The sequence below is a fragment of the Syngnathus floridae genome, unplaced genomic scaffold (assembly GCF_059516105.1).
Source record: "Syngnathus floridae isolate MCC-2025c unplaced genomic scaffold, RoL_Sflo_1.0 HiC_scaffold_74, whole genome shotgun sequence".
Taxonomy (NCBI): Eukaryota; Metazoa; Chordata; class Actinopteri; order Syngnathiformes; family Syngnathidae; genus Syngnathus; species Syngnathus floridae.
The window spans coordinates 20554-37171 of record NW_028284103.1 but is presented as its reverse complement, the minus strand read 5'-3'; the positions used below and the strand labels follow the sequence as shown (position 1 = coordinate 37171).

General features: G+C 45.3%; 1 protein-coding gene and 2 long non-coding RNA genes across 3 annotated transcripts; all 3 read left to right on the top strand.

Moving 5' to 3' along the window:
* Positions 1 to 4120: 4120 nt before the first annotated feature.
* Positions 4121 to 4990, top strand: LOC148377934 (uncharacterized). Its single transcript, XR_015856307.1, has 3 exons — positions 4121 to 4296; positions 4555 to 4748; positions 4873 to 4990. It is a non-coding gene; the product is annotated as an uncharacterized LOC148377934 (long non-coding RNA).
* Positions 4991 to 7126: 2136 nt separating this feature from the next.
* On the top strand, positions 7127 to 8668 carry LOC148377933 (janus kinase and microtubule-interacting protein 3-like). The gene is made up of 9 exons (XM_088368084.1): positions 7127 to 7186; positions 7397 to 7459; positions 7546 to 7644; positions 7734 to 7967; positions 8088 to 8153; positions 8215 to 8283; positions 8360 to 8437; positions 8494 to 8618; positions 8665 to 8668. The coding sequence occupies exons 1-9, from the start codon at positions 7127 to 7129 to the stop codon at positions 8666 to 8668; spliced, it is 798 nt and encodes a 265-aa protein (XP_088224210.1).
* Positions 8669 to 10448: 1780 nt separating this feature from the next.
* Positions 10449 to 13167, top strand: LOC148377932 (uncharacterized). Its single transcript, XR_015856309.1, has 5 exons — positions 10449 to 10801; positions 10983 to 11025; positions 11149 to 11226; positions 12791 to 12961; positions 13085 to 13167. It is a non-coding gene; the product is annotated as an uncharacterized LOC148377932 (long non-coding RNA).
* Positions 13168 to 16618: the final 3451 nt, after the last annotated feature.

The following is a 16618-nucleotide window of genomic DNA, read 5'->3' as shown; positions in this document are numbered from 1 at the left end:
ATGTACACTGTGTTAGGTCTTAGTTCAATAGGCTATGTGCAATCATTCCGATATATTTTAATAAACATTGAACCAGTCCGGCCCTCGGCTTGTAGCAAATTTGTTTTTTTGGCCCTCGGTGTGTTTGACTTTGACATCCCTGGTCTAGAGCGTACAAGGTAATTACAACTGTTTTTTTTTAGCCCTGAAAAGCGAGGGAGTGTGGCGTTTGGGAGGAATGTCGAACTCGGCGTCTGCTTCCAGCCACAGACGCCAAATTTCGACGATTATTTCGACTGGTCAACGGTTGTAAATTATTGCGTTGACTAAAAACTTTATTTAACTCTACTCTTAACTTTGCCGTTTCAGATATGCGGGTATTACACCGCGGAAATGACGTCAATAGGCTGAACTCTCGCCAAAATTCAAATCTGTGGGCGCAATGGCCTTGAGCGAGACACCGGATACAAACACGACGATTATCAACAGAAATATCTTTATTTTCCGCTTGCAAGTGGACCGTCTAGAGCGTACACGGTAAGTACAACTCATTGTGTTTAAAAAGATTTACGTTTGTGTAGTTTGCGTTGCGTTGTATCTGTGAATGTTGGTTGAGGCTAAATGTTAATGTTTAATTTCATTCCTTTAGGTTCCACGGTGTTTGTTGGCTGTATGTTTTCCACTGCAAGAAGAGGCTCGTATCATTGACCAGCAGGAGCTACAATGGTGAGTACCCCTTTCGTCTTCCATTTATGTTAAACACTTCCTATTTCATGTCTAACAGTATTCGATTTAACAAATAACCATAAATAAATACAGTGTGGGCAGTCACGTTAACATATGTGATTATCCTGCCTAATATGTTTATCACAAATATGTCACTAATCACTAATATGTTTATTTGTTTATCACAACACCTTTGGACCTTCAGCAATCGATTATTTACCTTCATCTACATAGAGACAGAACGATGGTGTCTTAAACATCTCATTCATTTCACCAAATAACTTCACGCAGGTGGATAACGGCCGTCTCGGTCACGCTATGTTGCGTGATGCAGTTTTGAAGAACCAAATGCATTTATTCAATGAATAAGTCAAGCTAGTTCTATGTTTATGATGTTGTAAGTTACGGTACCGATTGAAGTTGAGTTCGAAGCCAGTGGAAAACAGCGCTGCGTTTGTGCTCTCCAGGTACAAATGTTGTGATCTCTGACTGACGACCGGGCGAGACTCGAGTAAGAGATGTCCAAACGAGCTCCGGCAGGGCGGGCCAAGGCGGAGCGAACGGACGCCCTTCAGGCCGCCAATGACGAGCTGAGAACCAAACTGATGGACGTCCAGTTAGAACTTCAGCAGGAGAAGAACAAGGTGAAAACCTCAACAGACAGACACTGCCTGCCTCCCTGCCTGCCTCCCTGCCTGCCTCCCTGCCTGCCTCCCTCCCTCCCAGTTTTCCCGATGTAGATTAGACATGCGTGTGCCATGACTGTGTCAGCCTACATCAACAAATGCACCGAGGACGTCAGCACCACTAAGAATATCATCACCCGGGGCAACCAACGACCCTGGATGACTGAGGAGGTACGTCAAACGCTACGAGCGCGGAACTCTGCCTTCAAGTCTGGCGACAAGGAGACACTGAGGACAGCGAGAGCCAACTTGAACCGTGCCATCAGGATAGCGAAGCGAGACCGCAGTCGAAAATTTCAGGATCGTTTCCACGACGTCAAAAACATCAGGAGTATGTGGCAAGGCATACGGGCGATTACAGACTACAACTCACCCTCCCCCCCCCCGGTGGGTGTAGTTGATGCTGACTTTCTAAATGGTCTAAATAACTTCTTTGGGAGGTTCGAGGCACTAAACGGCACTCCAGCAGTTAAAACTGTCCCCCATCAGGAAGAGGAGGTACTCTGCCTTGACTCCGCCGATGTGTTGAAGACCCTGAGGAGAGTCAACCCCTGTAAGGCCCCTGGCCCCGACAACATTCCTGGGCGTGTGTTCAGGGAATGTGCAAGTCATCTGGCTGGGGTCATCACAGACATTTTTAACACCTCGCTGGGCCAAGCCACAGTGCCGGCGTGCTTTAAGACTGCCTCCATCATTCCGGTGCCGAAGAAACCTCAAATCACCTCATTTAATGATTACCGGCCTGTTGCACTGACTCCGGTTATGATGAAGTGCTTCGAAAGGCTGCTTAAAGGTCACATCGTTTCCAGACTCCCCCTATTATTTGACCCGTTCCAGTTTGCCGACCGGCAAAACCGCTCCACTCAGGACGCCATCTCCTCCGTTCTTCACCTGAGCCTGGCTCACCTGGAGGAGAAGAACACCCATGTGCGGAGGCTGTTCCTGGACTTCAGCTCAGCGTTTAACACCATCATCCCACAGCATCTGGTAGGAAAATTGGAACACCTGGGCTTCAACACCCCCCTTCGCAACTGGCTGCTAGACTTCCTCACCAACAGACCTCAGTCAGTCCGGGTCGGACAGAACACCTCTGATGTCATCACCCTCAGCACAGGCTCCCTTCAGGGCTGCGTCCTGAGCCCCCTGCTGTGCACCCTGATGACACACGACTGCGTCCTCAGGTTCACCACCAATCACATCGTGAAGTCAGCAGACGACACAACGGTGGTGGGGCTCATCAGAGACAACAACGACCTGGACTACAGAGAGGAGGTGGAGCAGCTGGTGGGCTGGTGCAGAGAAAACAGCCTGATCCTGAATGAGGAGAAGATGAAGGAGATCATTGTCGACTTCAAGAAAAAACAGCCTCACCACGCTCCACTGATCATCAACAGCTCAGCTGTGGAGGTGGTCAGCACCACCAAATTCCTGGGGGTCCACATCACAGAAGACCTCACCTGGACTATGAACACTACGGCACTGGTCAAGAGGGCACAGAAGCGCTTGTACTTCCTGCGGAGGATGAGGAGAGCCCACCTGCCCCCACCCATCATGAGGACGTTCTACAGGAGCACCATAGAGAGCATTCTGACAAGCTGTCTCTCTGTGTGGTGTGGAGGCTGCACCGCCTCCGATTGGAAGAACGTGAGGAGAGTGGTGAGGACAGCAGAGAGGATCATAGGGGCTCCTCTTCCCTCCATTCAGGACATTTCATCTCAGCGCTGCATGTCCCGTGCCCGTAACATCATCAATGACCCATCACACCCCCACCATGGACTGTTCTCCCTGCTGCCCTCTGGGAAGAGGTTTGCAGCATCCGCTGCAGGTCCACCAGGTTCTGCAACAGCTTTTTCCCTGCTGTCATCAGACTGTTGAACACTAGAACTGTTGAGCTCTAAACTGAACTCTGCATCACACATTCACAGAACTGTACTTTATGACACTACGGACCTCTATCTTGCACTATCTCGCACTACCAACTTTACTGAACTTGTATAAACCCTTTAAATAGAAGTTTAATACATGGTTTAGCATTCCTCTGCACACTCTTGAATACTGTTTTGCCTACTTGCACTATTGCATAATTATCACTGCTGCACTTTATACTTATTTTTAATATATATATATATATATATATATAGTATATATGTATATATATATATTTTCATAGGATATGTTACTTCTATTCAACTGCAATATCACTACTTTGTTGTAAGACGTATGCAACGGAATTTCGTTTTGTATGCACCATGTGCAGACAAGATGACAATAAAGTTTGTCTAAGTCTAAGTCATGTCAGGTCAGCTGTCTGGAGAGAGAGAGAAGTCAGGACCTGCGGGCGGAGCACCACCGTGCCACCGCCGCCATGACGGAACTCAAAAGCAAACTCCATGAGGAGAAGCAGAAAGAGTTAGCCATTACCAGGGAGACATTACTGCGGCAGCATGAAATGGAGCTGATGAGAGTGATCAAAATCAAAGATGGAGAGATCCAGCGACTGAATGCCTTGGTCCTCAGCCTGAGGGACGGCTCCATGGACAAGGTGATCCGCTCTATCCGTGTCTGACTATCCGCACGCCACGTCGGGCTTCGATGCGGCTGCTACCGTATTGTGTAGCTTGTCCCCAGTAAGCGTCGCGGCGCTCCGTTGCGGTCTCAACGGCCCGGTGTGGCGCAATGTCTGCTCAGGTGAGGAGGGGGGGCGCTTTGCTGGCAGAGGTGGAGGAGACGCGGCGGTGTCGGGAGACCGAGCGGTGTCGCCTCCACCAGGAGCGCGGAAGAAGCCCTGGCAGCGGCCCAGCAGGCCTGGCAGTCCCGAGCGGCCGAGCTCCGATCGGCTCATCACCAGCATCGGGAGGAGCTGAGCCGAACCAAGAGAGACTGCGAGAGGGAGATCCGCCGACTGGTAGGACTGATCAGATGCGCGGTGCGTGGCTATGTTCCCAATTTCGTTGTATACCTGCAGTGCAATGACACCTAAGGCATTCTATTCTATTCTATTTCACAAGAAGAAAATGTCCGGTTGCTCGCTTCGCTTTTGTCACAGCAAAGGTGTTCTAGTCGATTCAAGAAAAAATTTGGCCGGTTGCTCTCTTTGTTTTTGTCACAATTCTGGCAAATGAGTTTGCCCGCCTGCCTGAGCGCTCCCCGTTTGTACATCCAGACGGATGAGATCAAGCTGAAAGACAGAGCGGTTAGTGTTTTGGATGAAGCCCTGGGGCCGGCCACGTCCACCGCCTTCAGCTGCAGACTCAGGCTGCCGAGCAGCAGATCGCTGCCCTGAGGGATTCCCAAAGGGCGGGCCTAAACTACCCTGGAAGTGGGGTCAACGCCGCTACTAGCAATCCTCTTCATTGCGTAAGCCACCTCATCACACACTTGCAGTACGCATGACTTAGTTCGTTGCTGGAGGAAGGTAGCACAAAAACAGTTTTGAACTTTGAACGAGTGCTTGTGTGTGTGTGTTGCGGGGCGTTTTCAGTCTCAGGAGGATCGGGACACGCGACGGTTTCATCTGAAAATCGCTGAGCTCAGCGCAGTCATCAGGAAACTGGAGGATCGAAACGCCCTGCTTTCTGAAGAGCGCAATGAACTGGTAATTTATTGACGGCACGCTTGAAGGTTTGCGCTACGTTTGATGCGCGCCATCCAGCGAGGCACCCATTGCGCTTGCTTATTAGTTGAGCGGCGCAGCGAGTCGGTTGCCTGGTAGATGTCTTTTATTGGGAGCCAAAGCCACGATTCCGTTCAAACCGATGCAAAAGGAATGGATACGTTCTGGCCCGCGTGTTGTGCGTCTTTCACATCCCGCACTTCATGCTTGCAGCTAAAGCGACTGAGAGAAACAGAAAGCCAGTTTCTGCCACTCCTGTACAAAAACAAACGCCTGAGCAGGAAGAATGAAGAACTCTCGCTGGTGCTGTGTCGCCTTGAAAACAAAGTGCGCTTTGTCACCCAGGAGAACGAGGAGATGGCAAGCTTGGTAAGTCGACGCGGACAACGGCGGCGTGCCAACAGAGTCCACTGCATTTGTGTTCCACAGAGAAGGCCTAGTTCGCTCAATGACCTGGACCGCGGTTGCGGCCAGCAGGACGGTGAAATGGAGTTCCTTCAAGTTGTGGAGCAGCGGCACATCATCGACGACTTGTCCAAGGTCTTCAGGCAGGCGACTCGGTGCACGTACGGCAGCGCCGCGCTCGCTCGCTGTCGCCAGGAAACCTTTTCCGTCCAAAGCTTGGCCGGCGGCCGCCATCCAAAAAATTGGCCCCTTAAATTCCGACCTTTCAAGCAGGAGCATTGTGCGCACGCGTTTGAACACGCTTTAGACTTGTTTTGCCGTTTTCAGCAGCTCAAAGCTCCCGTTTTGTCAGCGCCTTTGCCACTCGCTGTGCGCTGAAAACGACGGACTTGCCCGGCTGCTCAGCCCGTCAACCATGAGCCGCGAGCGCGACGTCATTGTCCGTAGGCAGCTAGTGGCAAAATGCACCCTGTTAGAGTTGCGCTCGCTCCAACTTATTTTGCAAGAACCACACGGGAGACAAGTAAGTTCTTTTGGACACCTGCAGGTGGAGAGTCCATCCGTTGTACGAATGAAGTCTGACTCTCGGCTCCTGCACGAGCATTTTAATTAAGAGAAACAGGGTGGGTGTAAGAGTGGATTGAATAGAGGAAGCCCTTGACCTCTAGTCAAAACATAGCAAGGGGTGTTTTACGACTTTGTGTAGGAAGGGATAAGCGATAGGGATAAATAAGGGATAAATAATATTATTTATTACAGGTCGCAGTCAAAGTCAAAGCAACACAATGATACGATAAAGATAATCTGGAAAACCCTGACACACCCTGTAGTTGTCACTTTTGGAAAAGACGAGCGTCCCTCCAATCATCGCCGGTGACGTGTTTTTCAGGCTCTGGAGACAGGAGCTCATGTCAGAAATGTCATTGTGAGTCGCGTTTGTTTCTGCGCCGGAGCCGTTCGTTCCCTTTGCATCCAAAGAATCTCAAAGGCGGATTATTTGTGTCGACAGGAGAGAGATTTGCTGCTACGATACCGACGTCGAGAATCTCTGAGGAGGAACAAAGCGTGAGGTCCTGCAAGGTGAGTCTGTTTGTTTGCGGCTGCTTGGTGTTGCGCAAGATGAAATGGCCTTTTTCTCGCTATCGTTCCTCTCGTCGATTCATCGTGAGGTGTCGCTTCAGTTTGTTCAGAGAGATGTTTGCTTCCGCGCCCGCAGGTCATCGAAACATTTTACGGCTACGACGAAGACGTGTTGGTGGACTCGGACGGATCGTCCTTGTCTTTTCACACCGACAGAACCCCCGACACGGAACCCGAAGAGGTAGCCCGCCATTTCTGCCAGCGTATTGACACCAAACATTCCTCTTCAGCCTGGAATCGGACTCGTCTTTGCGTCGCGGGTGCTTTGTCGCCGGTCTGACTGATTCTGGTACTAGTGCTGTGTTGCATTGGTGTGTGCATGAAGAGGCGGAGCTTCGCTACCGCCAGCTGACGCAAGAATATCAAGCGCTGCAACGAGCCTACGCTCTGCTAGCCCAGACCAGCGAAAGGGGACTACGACGCCGAGAAGGAGATCAAGGTGGCGCCCCTTCCCGCAACCCCCGGCCGGGTCGCAGCCTCCCCGTTCTCACCCAGCCTCGGGTGTTCTCTGGTCTGAAAGGAGGAGGAGGAGCCTCCCTCCTCCTCCTTTCAGACCAGAGAAAAGCTGATGGTAGAAATGGGTCACTATCAAAGCAGAGTAGCAGATCTGGAGTCAGCGCTGAAGCAACAAGGACAGGTAAGCTCATCAATGAGCACACCTTTTTCTCAGACAAAATAGCTACATTCTTCAGTCACTAATCCGTCTGGCATTACTGGACCAACCCCCCCCCCGAACGTGGCTGGGAAAATGCGGAGAAAAGCAAATGTCATTTTCCAGTCAACCAAAGAATTTGTGGATGAAAATGACACAACATTCCAAAGCTGTCCACGCGTTTGTCTCTTCTAGAATGTCAAGTGGGTGGAGGAGAAGCAGCTGCTGCGTCAGAGCAATCAGCAGTTGGCCGAAAAGGTGACGGAAAGAAAGGCGCTGGGCGGAGTCGCTTGGCGTCACACCTGTCGGGAAGCCCCGCAGATGAGGTCTGACTGTCTTTTCAGGTCAGGCGGATGGAGGCGGAAGAAGCGCGTCTGAAAGAGCACATCCAGGATATCCGAGACCAAAACGAACTGCTTGAGTTCCGCATCCTGGAGCTGGAGGTGGGAAGACTCGCACAAGCGTGTTGAGGCCAGAGATGTGACGGACGGACGGACGGACGGACGGACGGATGCATGCCTCTGCCTTTCAGGAGAGGGAGTGGCGCTCCCCCGTCTTGAAGTTTCTGCAAGTCCGTTTCCCAGACGGCCTCAGCCCTTTGCAGATCTACTGCGAGGCCGAGGGCGTGAGCGTAGGTAAGGCGTCCCTCGCAACCCTAACCTTAACCCGAGGTCCCAGAACACCTTACATTGCTCCTTGCGCCTTTCCCTCGGACATCGTCATCAGTGATCTGATGAAGAAGCTGGACATCCTGGGCTATAACGCCGTAAGTGTATGTCGAACTCCTTATGTTCGCACTCCACGAGACTCGGCGGCTCAAATGTGACTTTTGGAAGGCTTTGCGCTGAAAGAAGCTTGTTGACGCTGTGCCTTTGGGCTCTTGCAGAATCTCACCAACGAGGAGCAGGTGGTCGTGATTCACGCCAGGACCCTTCTCACCCTAGCCGAGAAGGTAACGCGCACGTCCACGCACGCTCTCGCATTCTGCTTATGTGACAGCAGCCTTTCCTCAGTGGTTAGAATACATCAAAGTGACCAAGTCAGCACTTCAACAGAAGATGTTGGACATTGAAAGTGAGAAGGTAGACAGACACGCGACATCAGCCAAGGGGAACTCCGGCAATGTGCCCCAACAATTCTGACCTTGAGCTGTGCTAGGATATGTTCTGCAAGCAGAAGGGCTACCTGGATGAAGAGTTGGACTTCAGGAAGTGTTCCATGGACCAGGCTCATAAGGTAAGCCGCCCTCAAATCTCCCGCCGGACCACTGATGGACGAGGATTGCGGCCCAGAGGATCCTGGAGCTGGAGGCCATGTTGTACGAGGCGCTACCGCAGCGGGACTGCCCCGCCACGGACGGCGAAAAAGCCAGCCACGCTGGCGTGAATGACGTGCTGACGGCGGATCAGAGAGAAGAGCTTAGGAGCGCCGTGGACCAATGGAAGCGAGCCCTGATGTGCGAGTTGAGGGAGCGCGACGCTTGCATCCTCCAAGAGAGAATGGATCTGCTGCACAGCGCGCAACAGGTAAGGGCCCAAAGCCAGCCCGGCACTTACTTGCACGCTTACTGGCTTTTGAATGCCACTTTCCATTTGTCCGTCCTAGAGGAACAAAGAGCTGAAAGAATTCATCGAAGCTCAGAAGAGACAAATCAAACAATTGGAGGAGAAGTTTCTGTTTCTCTTTCTATTCTTCTCCTTGGCCTTCATTCTGTGGCCCTAACACCAGCTGGTGAGTGAGCTCCAGCGGCACCGCACTCGACACCTCCGATACACTGCCAGCCGGTCTCAGACGTTGGCAGACGCTCCGATGCCAACGTATACCCCCCGCCACGGTGACAGAGGCACCGCGTCACACCGGCGCTCATCCAATCAGAAGGCAGGAAAAGCAAATTCACATGCAGGGCACTTTTGAACCAGAAGAGAGCGCCACAAAAAACGGTTGTTGCCCCAAACGCGCACTAAAAAGGGTCAGAATAACAAGAGTCCCACTGGCCAGCCGGGGCCACCCGTCCAGCTGTTTCTTCAGGGGGGAAAAAAATTGGAGTCACCGGTGAGTACATTTTGCATTTAGCTCTGCTTTTCTGCTTCTGTCTTCAAGTGTGTGGCATCCTGCGATCAAAGAGTCAGCCAACCCCAAAGCGGTTGACCTCAACGTCCCACCACCATGCCTACCAGAGCAGGTGACGTGATGCTTTGGACATCCTTCCGTCTCAGATGCCCAAAAGTACTCTTTGCCACATCTGCGGCAATACGGTGTCTTTTCAAAGGTGCAAATAAATCCAGCGTGGGCGGAACACGCACGTCTTCGGTTTTTCCCGCTTTGTTTGTGTGACAGCTGTTGTGAAAATTTTATACAAATAAAGTTGTATAGTACAGGTTTGGCCAAGCCGCAACTCCCGAACCGCATGCGGCTCTTTTATGTTCATATCAACATTTGTGTGTGTGTGTGTGTGTGTGTGGGGGGGGGGGGGGGGGGGGGTTGTGCGTGTTGGCTTCACTTGAGTTCAATTTGGTATTTTGGTCAAAAGCGCATGTGGTGAAACTCCACAAAGTAGGATGGGCAAACACATTTCTTTAAACTATGAGTGTCAATTGGGCTCTCGAAATGGCAGGGAAAAGATGCACAGCAAAACAAAAATACGTAGATGAACACAGGACGTTTTAATCAGAGTGGGAAAGTTTCTATTTTTTGTTGAACGTGATGGCAAACCATTCTGCCTGATATGTCAGACCTCAGCGCATTTCAAAGATTCAAATCTTCAGCGCCATGCACTTCAGCTCACTCCATGCTAACATTGATCAGGCGTCGAACCCGCATCATCATGCTTAAGAGGTGGCCATGCTAACCAGTGCGCCATTATGTCAACGCATAATAACTAAGTCTACTGGTCAAAACAGCGGTTACTATATGACGTCGCTACGTCGTGGTCACGTGACGCAGACAAGACGTCAATGGACGTGGGCAGAGTTAACTTGTTTAAAAGGGAGTAGGCAGAAGAAATATTTAATTTATTTAAATCTATTTTGAGTGCACACCATTATGCCAATGCATAACAACTGTAAATCTACTAAACAAAACAGCGGTTGCTATATGACATCTGCCACGTCGTGGTCACGTGACATACGTGACGTCGATGGGCGTAACTTTCGCCGGAATTCAAATCCGCGGGGAGAGTTAACTTGTTTAAAAGAGAGTGGGCAGAAGAATTATTTAATTTATTTAAATCTATTTGGTGTGTGCGCCATTATGTCAATGCATAACAACTGTAAGTCTACTAAACAAAACAGCGGTTGCTATTTGACGTCTGCCACGTCGTGGTCACGTGACGCGGACGTGACGTCGACGCCTACTTTACATCCCACCGATCACAGGACTCCTCGGCTGCATAACCCTTCCCAACCAATCGGATTTGCTATACGCGAAAACGACGCCAATGGAAAGAGCTTCCGCCCAAATTTAAATCCGTGGGCGTGGCTCGCAGCAGGAAGTAGGAAAATGGCGGCGATGTTGACAAAGACACAGCGGATGGTAACATACGACTAACAAGAGAAATATTTTTATTTTCTGCTTGCAACTGGACCGTCCAGAGCGTACACGGTAAGTACAACTCATCGTTTTTAAAAAGAAGTACTTTTGTTGCCCTGAAAAGCGAGTGAGCGTGGCGTTTGTGGGGGACGTCGAATTTCGACGATTCTTTCTGGTCAACGGTTGTAAATGATTGTGTTGATTAAAAAAGAAAACTTGATGTAACTCTACTTTTAACTGCCGTTTCAGATAGATTTGGAATTGCATCACATCCAATTTTGCCTAGAGCGTACACGGTAAGTAACACTCGTTGTGTTTAAGGAGATTTACGTTTGTAATAGCAGAAGTGTAGCCGCGTTGCGTTGTACGTGTGAATGTTGGTCCGGGCGAAATGTTAATGTTTAATTTCATTCCTTTAGGTTCCACGGTTTTTGTTGGCTGCAAGTTTTCCACTGCAAGAAGAGGCTCATATCATTGACCAGGAGCGAGCTACAATGGTGAGTAGCCATAACATTTATGTTAAACACTTCCTATTTCATGTCTAACAGTACTTGATTTAACAAATAACCATAAATAAATACAGTGTGGGCACTGAAGTTAACATATGTGATTATACTGCCTAATCTGTCACCGAGTAGATTGTTGCAAAGTAATATAAGATCCAAAGTTGTAATTCAGAATAGTTTTCAAAAGAAGGACATTAGAATTATATACAAGTCTGATTACCCCGAACAAGCTATTAATTAAATCACAAATTCTTCAATTCAAAGATTTGGTAGATTATCAGACAAATAATGTCTAACAGTAATTGATTTAACACATCACGATAAGTAGATTGAGTGTGGGCACTCTCAAGTTAACCTATGTGATTATACTGCCTAATCTGTTACAGAGTATGTTGTTGCCAAGTAATGTAGAATAGATCCAAAGTAGTAATCCAGAATAGTTTTGAAGAGGCCATTAGAATGATAAACAAATCTGATTACCTTGAACATAATAACAAGCTAAGTGTTTAATATGTCCTATGAAGTCAAAATTGGGCACCATCATGTGGTGAAATTTGGAATTGCATCACATCCAATTTTGCCTGGGAACAAACAGATTACATAAATCTTAGTTTTGAATAAGCCACTCCTTCTCAAACAAGTAAACTCTGCCCATTTTGCGCAGTAGATGTTCTGTTAATATCTAGTATTTATACAAAGTCATAATTTAAATTGCTTTCAACCTTCATTCATCGGTTCAACCAACATTACTCGCTCTTCTTACCAACTTGTATTGATTTAACTAAGCGTTTAATACTTCCTATCAGGTCTCAAATCGAGATTTGGCAAAATACAATTTCAGCAAATCCAATTTTGCCAGGGAACAAAAATAGATTAAATAAACTAAATAAGTCCTCTTCCCATTAAATAAATCAGAAAAGTCTGTCTTGTAACCAGTCCTCTTCAAACAAGTAAAGTCTGCCCATTTTGTGCCGTAGATTTTGTGTCTATGCCTAGTATTTAAACAAAATCATAATTTAAACGACTTCTTTCCTTCATTCACTTTGGAAATTTGGAATTGCAGCAAATCGAATTTTGGCAGGGAACAAAAATAGATCAATTAAACTAAATAAGTCTTCTTCCCATTAAATAAATTAAAAAAGTCTGTCTTGTAACCAGTCCTTTTCAAACAAGTAAAGTCTGCCCATTTTGTGCCGTCGATTTTGTGTTAATGCCTAGTATTTATACAAAATCATAATTTAAAGGACTTCATTCCTTCATTCACTTTGGAAATTTGGAATTGCAGCACATCAAATTTTGCCTGGGAAGAAAAGTAGATTAAATAAATTTAATAAGTCTTACTACTTCCCATTAAATAAATTAAATACGTCTTACTTGTTCCCACTCCTTTTCAAAACAGTAGTTTAAAACGAGGGCCCTTCACTCAATCTTTAACCTCAACCCCGCACGTTGTGTTGTATCTGTGAATGTTGGTTGTGGCCAAATGATAGTTTTCTTTCATTCGTTTAGGTTCCAAGAAAACTTGATGTAACTCTACTTTTAACTGCCGTTTCAGATAAGCGGGTATTACGTCGCAGTCAAATGCCGCGGATATGACGTAATTGCCCGAACCTCCGCCAAAATTCAAATCTGTTGGCGCGATGGCCGTGAGCCACTGAGCAGCGACGATTATCAACAGAAATATCTTTATTTTCTGCTTGCAACTGGACCGTCTAGAGCGTACACGGTAAGTAACACTCATTGTGTTTAAGGAGATTTACGTTTGTAATAGCAGAAGTGTAGCCGCGTTGCGTTGTACGTGTGAAAATTGGTCGAGGCGAAATGTTAATGTTTAATTTCATTCCTTTAGGTTCCACGGTGTTTGTTGGCTGCAAGTTTTCCACTGCAAGAAGAGGCTCGTATCATTGACCAGGAGCGAGCTACAATGGTGAGTAGCCATAACATTTATGTTAAACACTTCCTATTTCATGTCTAACAGTACTTGATTTAACAAATAACCATAAATAAATACAGTGTGGGCACTGAAGTTAACATATGTGATTATACTGCCTAATCTGTCACGGAGTAGATTGTTGCAAAGTAATATAAGATCCAAAGTTGTAATTCAGAATAGTTTTCAAAAGAAGGCCATTAGAATTATATACAAGTCTGATTACCCTGAACAAGCTATTAATTAAATCACAAATTCTTCAATTCAAAGATTTGGTAGATTATCAGACAAATAATGTCTAACAGTAATTGATTTAACACATCACGATAAGTAGATTGAGTGTGGGCACTCTCAAGTTAACATATGTGATTATACTGCCTAATCTGTTACAGAGTATGTTGTTGCCAAGTAATGTAGAATAGATCCAAAGTAGTAATCCAGAATAGTTTTGAAGAGGCCATTAGAATGATAAACAAATCTGATTACCTTGAACATAATAACAAGCTAAGTGTTTAATATGTCCTATGAAGTCAAAATTGGGCACCATCATGTGGTGAAATTTGGAATTGCATCACATCCAATTTTGCCTGGGAACAAACAGATTACATAAATCTTAGTTTTGAATAAGCCACTCCTTCTCAAACAAGTAAACTCTGCCCATTTTGCGCAGTAGATGTTCTGTTAATATCTAGTATTTATACAAAGTCATAATTTAAATTGCTTTCAACCTTCATTCATCGGTTCAACCAACATTACTCGCTCTTATTACCAACTTGTATTGATTTAACTAAGCGTTTAATACTTCCTATCAGGTCTCAAATCGAGATTTGGCAAAATACAATTTCAGCAAATCCAATTTTGCCAGGGAACAAAAATAGATTAAATAAACTAAATAAGTCCTCTTCCCATTAAATAAATCAGAAAAGTCTGTCTTGTAACCAGTCCTCTTCAAACAAGTAAAGTCTGCCCATTTTGTGCCGTAGATTTTGTGTCTATGCCTAGTATTTAAACAAAATCATAATTTAAACGACTTCTTTCCTTCATTCACTTTGGAAATTTGGAATTGCAGCAAATCGAATTTTGGCAGGGAACAAAAATAGATCAATTAAACTAAATAAGTCTTCTTCCCATTAAATAAATTAAAAAAGTCTGTCTTGTAACCAGTCCTTTTCAAACAAGTAAAGTCTGCCCATTTTGTGCCGTCGATTTTGTGTTAATGCCTAGTATTTATACAAAATCATAATTTAAAGGACTTCATTCCTTCATTCACTTTGGAAATTTGGAATTGCAGCACATCAAATTTTGCCTGGGAAGAAAAGTAGATTAAATAAATTTAATAAGTCTTACTACTTCCCATTAAATAAATTAAATACGTCTTACTTGTTCCCACTCCTTTTCAAAACAGTAGTTTAAAACGAGGGCCCTTCACTCAATCTTTAACCTCAACCCCGCACGTTGTGTTGTATCTGTGAATGTTGGTTGTGGCCAAATGATAGTTTTCTTTCATTCGTTTAGGTTCCAAGAAAACTTGATGTAACTCTACTTTTAACTGCCGTTTCAGATAAGCGGGTATTACGTCGCAGTCAAATGCCGCGGATATGACGTAATTGCCCGAACCTCCGCCAAAATTCAAATCTGTTGGCGCGATGGCCGTGAGCCACTGAGCAGCGACGATTATCAACAGAAATATCTTTATTTTCTGCTTGCAACTGGACCGTCTAGAGCGTACACGGTAAGTAACACTCATTGTGTTTAAGGAGATTTACGTTTGTAATAGCAGAAGTGTAGCCGCGTTGCGTTGTACGTGTGAAAATTGGTCGAGGCGAAATGTTAATGTTTAATTTCATTCCTTTAGGTTCCACGGTGTTTGTTGGCTGCAAGTTTTCCACTGCAAGAAGAGGCTCGTATCATTGACCAGGAGCGAGCTACAATGGTGAGTAGCCATAACATTTATGTTAAACACTTCCTATTTCATGTCTAACAGTACTTGATTTAACAAATAACCATAAATAAATACAGTGTGGGCACTGAAGTTAACATATGTGATTATACTGCCTAATCTGTCACGGAGTAGATTGTTGCAAAGTAATATAAGATCCAAAGTTGTAATTCAGAATAGTTTTCAAAAGAAGGCCATTAGAATTATATACAAGTCTGATTACCCTGAACAAGCTATTAATTAAATCACAAATTCTTCAATTCAAAGATTTGGTAGATTATCAGACAAATAATGTCTAACAGTAATTGATTTAACACATCACGATAAGTAGATTGAGTGTGGGCACTCTCAAGTTAACATATGTGATTATACTGCCTAATCTGTTACAGAGTATGTTGTTGCCAAGTAATGTAGAATAGATCCAAAGTAGTAATCCAGAATAGTTTTGAAGAGGCCATTAGAATGATAAACAAATCTGATTACCTTGAACATAATAACAAGCTAAGTGTTTAATATGTCCTATGAAGTCAAAATTGGGCACCATCATGTGGTGAAATTTGGAATTGCATCACATCCAATTTTGCCTGGGAACAAACAGATTACATAAATCTTAGTTTTGAATAAGCCACTCCTTCTCAAACAAGTAAACTCTGCCCATTTTGCGCAGTAGATGTTCTGTTAATATCTAGTATTTATACAAAGTCATAATTTAAATTGCTTTCAACCTTCATTCATCGGTTCAACCAACATTACTCGCTCTTATTACCAACTTGTATTGATTTAACTAAGCGTTTAATACTTCCTATCAGGTCTCAAATCGAGATTTGGCAAAATACAATTTCAGCAAATCCAATTTTGCCAGGGAACAAAAATAGATTAAATAAACTAAATAAGTCCTCTTCCCATTAAATAAATCAGAAAAGTCTGTCTTGTAACCAGTCCTCTTCAAACAAGTAAAGTCTGCCCATTTTGTGCCGTAGATTTTGTGTCTATGCCTAGTATTTAAACAAAATCATAATTTAAACGACTTCTTTCCTTCATTCACTTTGGAAATTTGGAATTGCAGCAAATCGAATTTTGCCAGGGAACAAAAATAGATCAATTAAACTAAATAAGTCTTCTTCCCATTAAATAAATTAAAAAAGTCTGTCTTGTAACCAGTCCTTTTCAAACAAGTAAAGTCTGCCCATTTTGTGCCGTCGATTTTGTGTTAATGCCTAGTATTTATACAAAATCATAATTTAAAGGACTTCATTCCTTCATTCACTTTGGAAATTTGGAATTGCAGCACATCAAATTTTGCCTGGGAAGAAAAGTAGATTAAATAAATTTAATAAGTCTTACTACTTCCCATTAAATAAATTAAATACGTCTTACTTGTTCCCACTCCTTTTCAAAACAGTAGTTTAAAACGAGGGCCCTTCACTCAATCTTTAACCCCAACCCCGCACGTTGTGTTGTATCTGTGAATGTTGGTTGTGGCCAAATGATAGTTTTCTTTCATTCGTTTAGGT

Excerpts from the sequence above, each read along its gene's own strand:
- LOC148377933 (XM_088368084.1), top strand. The coding sequence starts at position 7,127 with ATGGGTCACTATCAAAGCAGAGTAGCAGATCTGGAGTCAGCGCTGAAG. Across the intron at positions 7,968-8,087 it reads ACATCCTGGGCTATAACGCC|AATCTCACCAACGAGGAGCA; the intron begins GTAAGTGTATGT and ends GGGCTCTTGCAG. Across the intron at positions 8,284-8,359 it reads TGGACATTGAAAGTGAGAAG|GATATGTTCTGCAAGCAGAA; the intron begins GTAGACAGACAC and ends GAGCTGTGCTAG.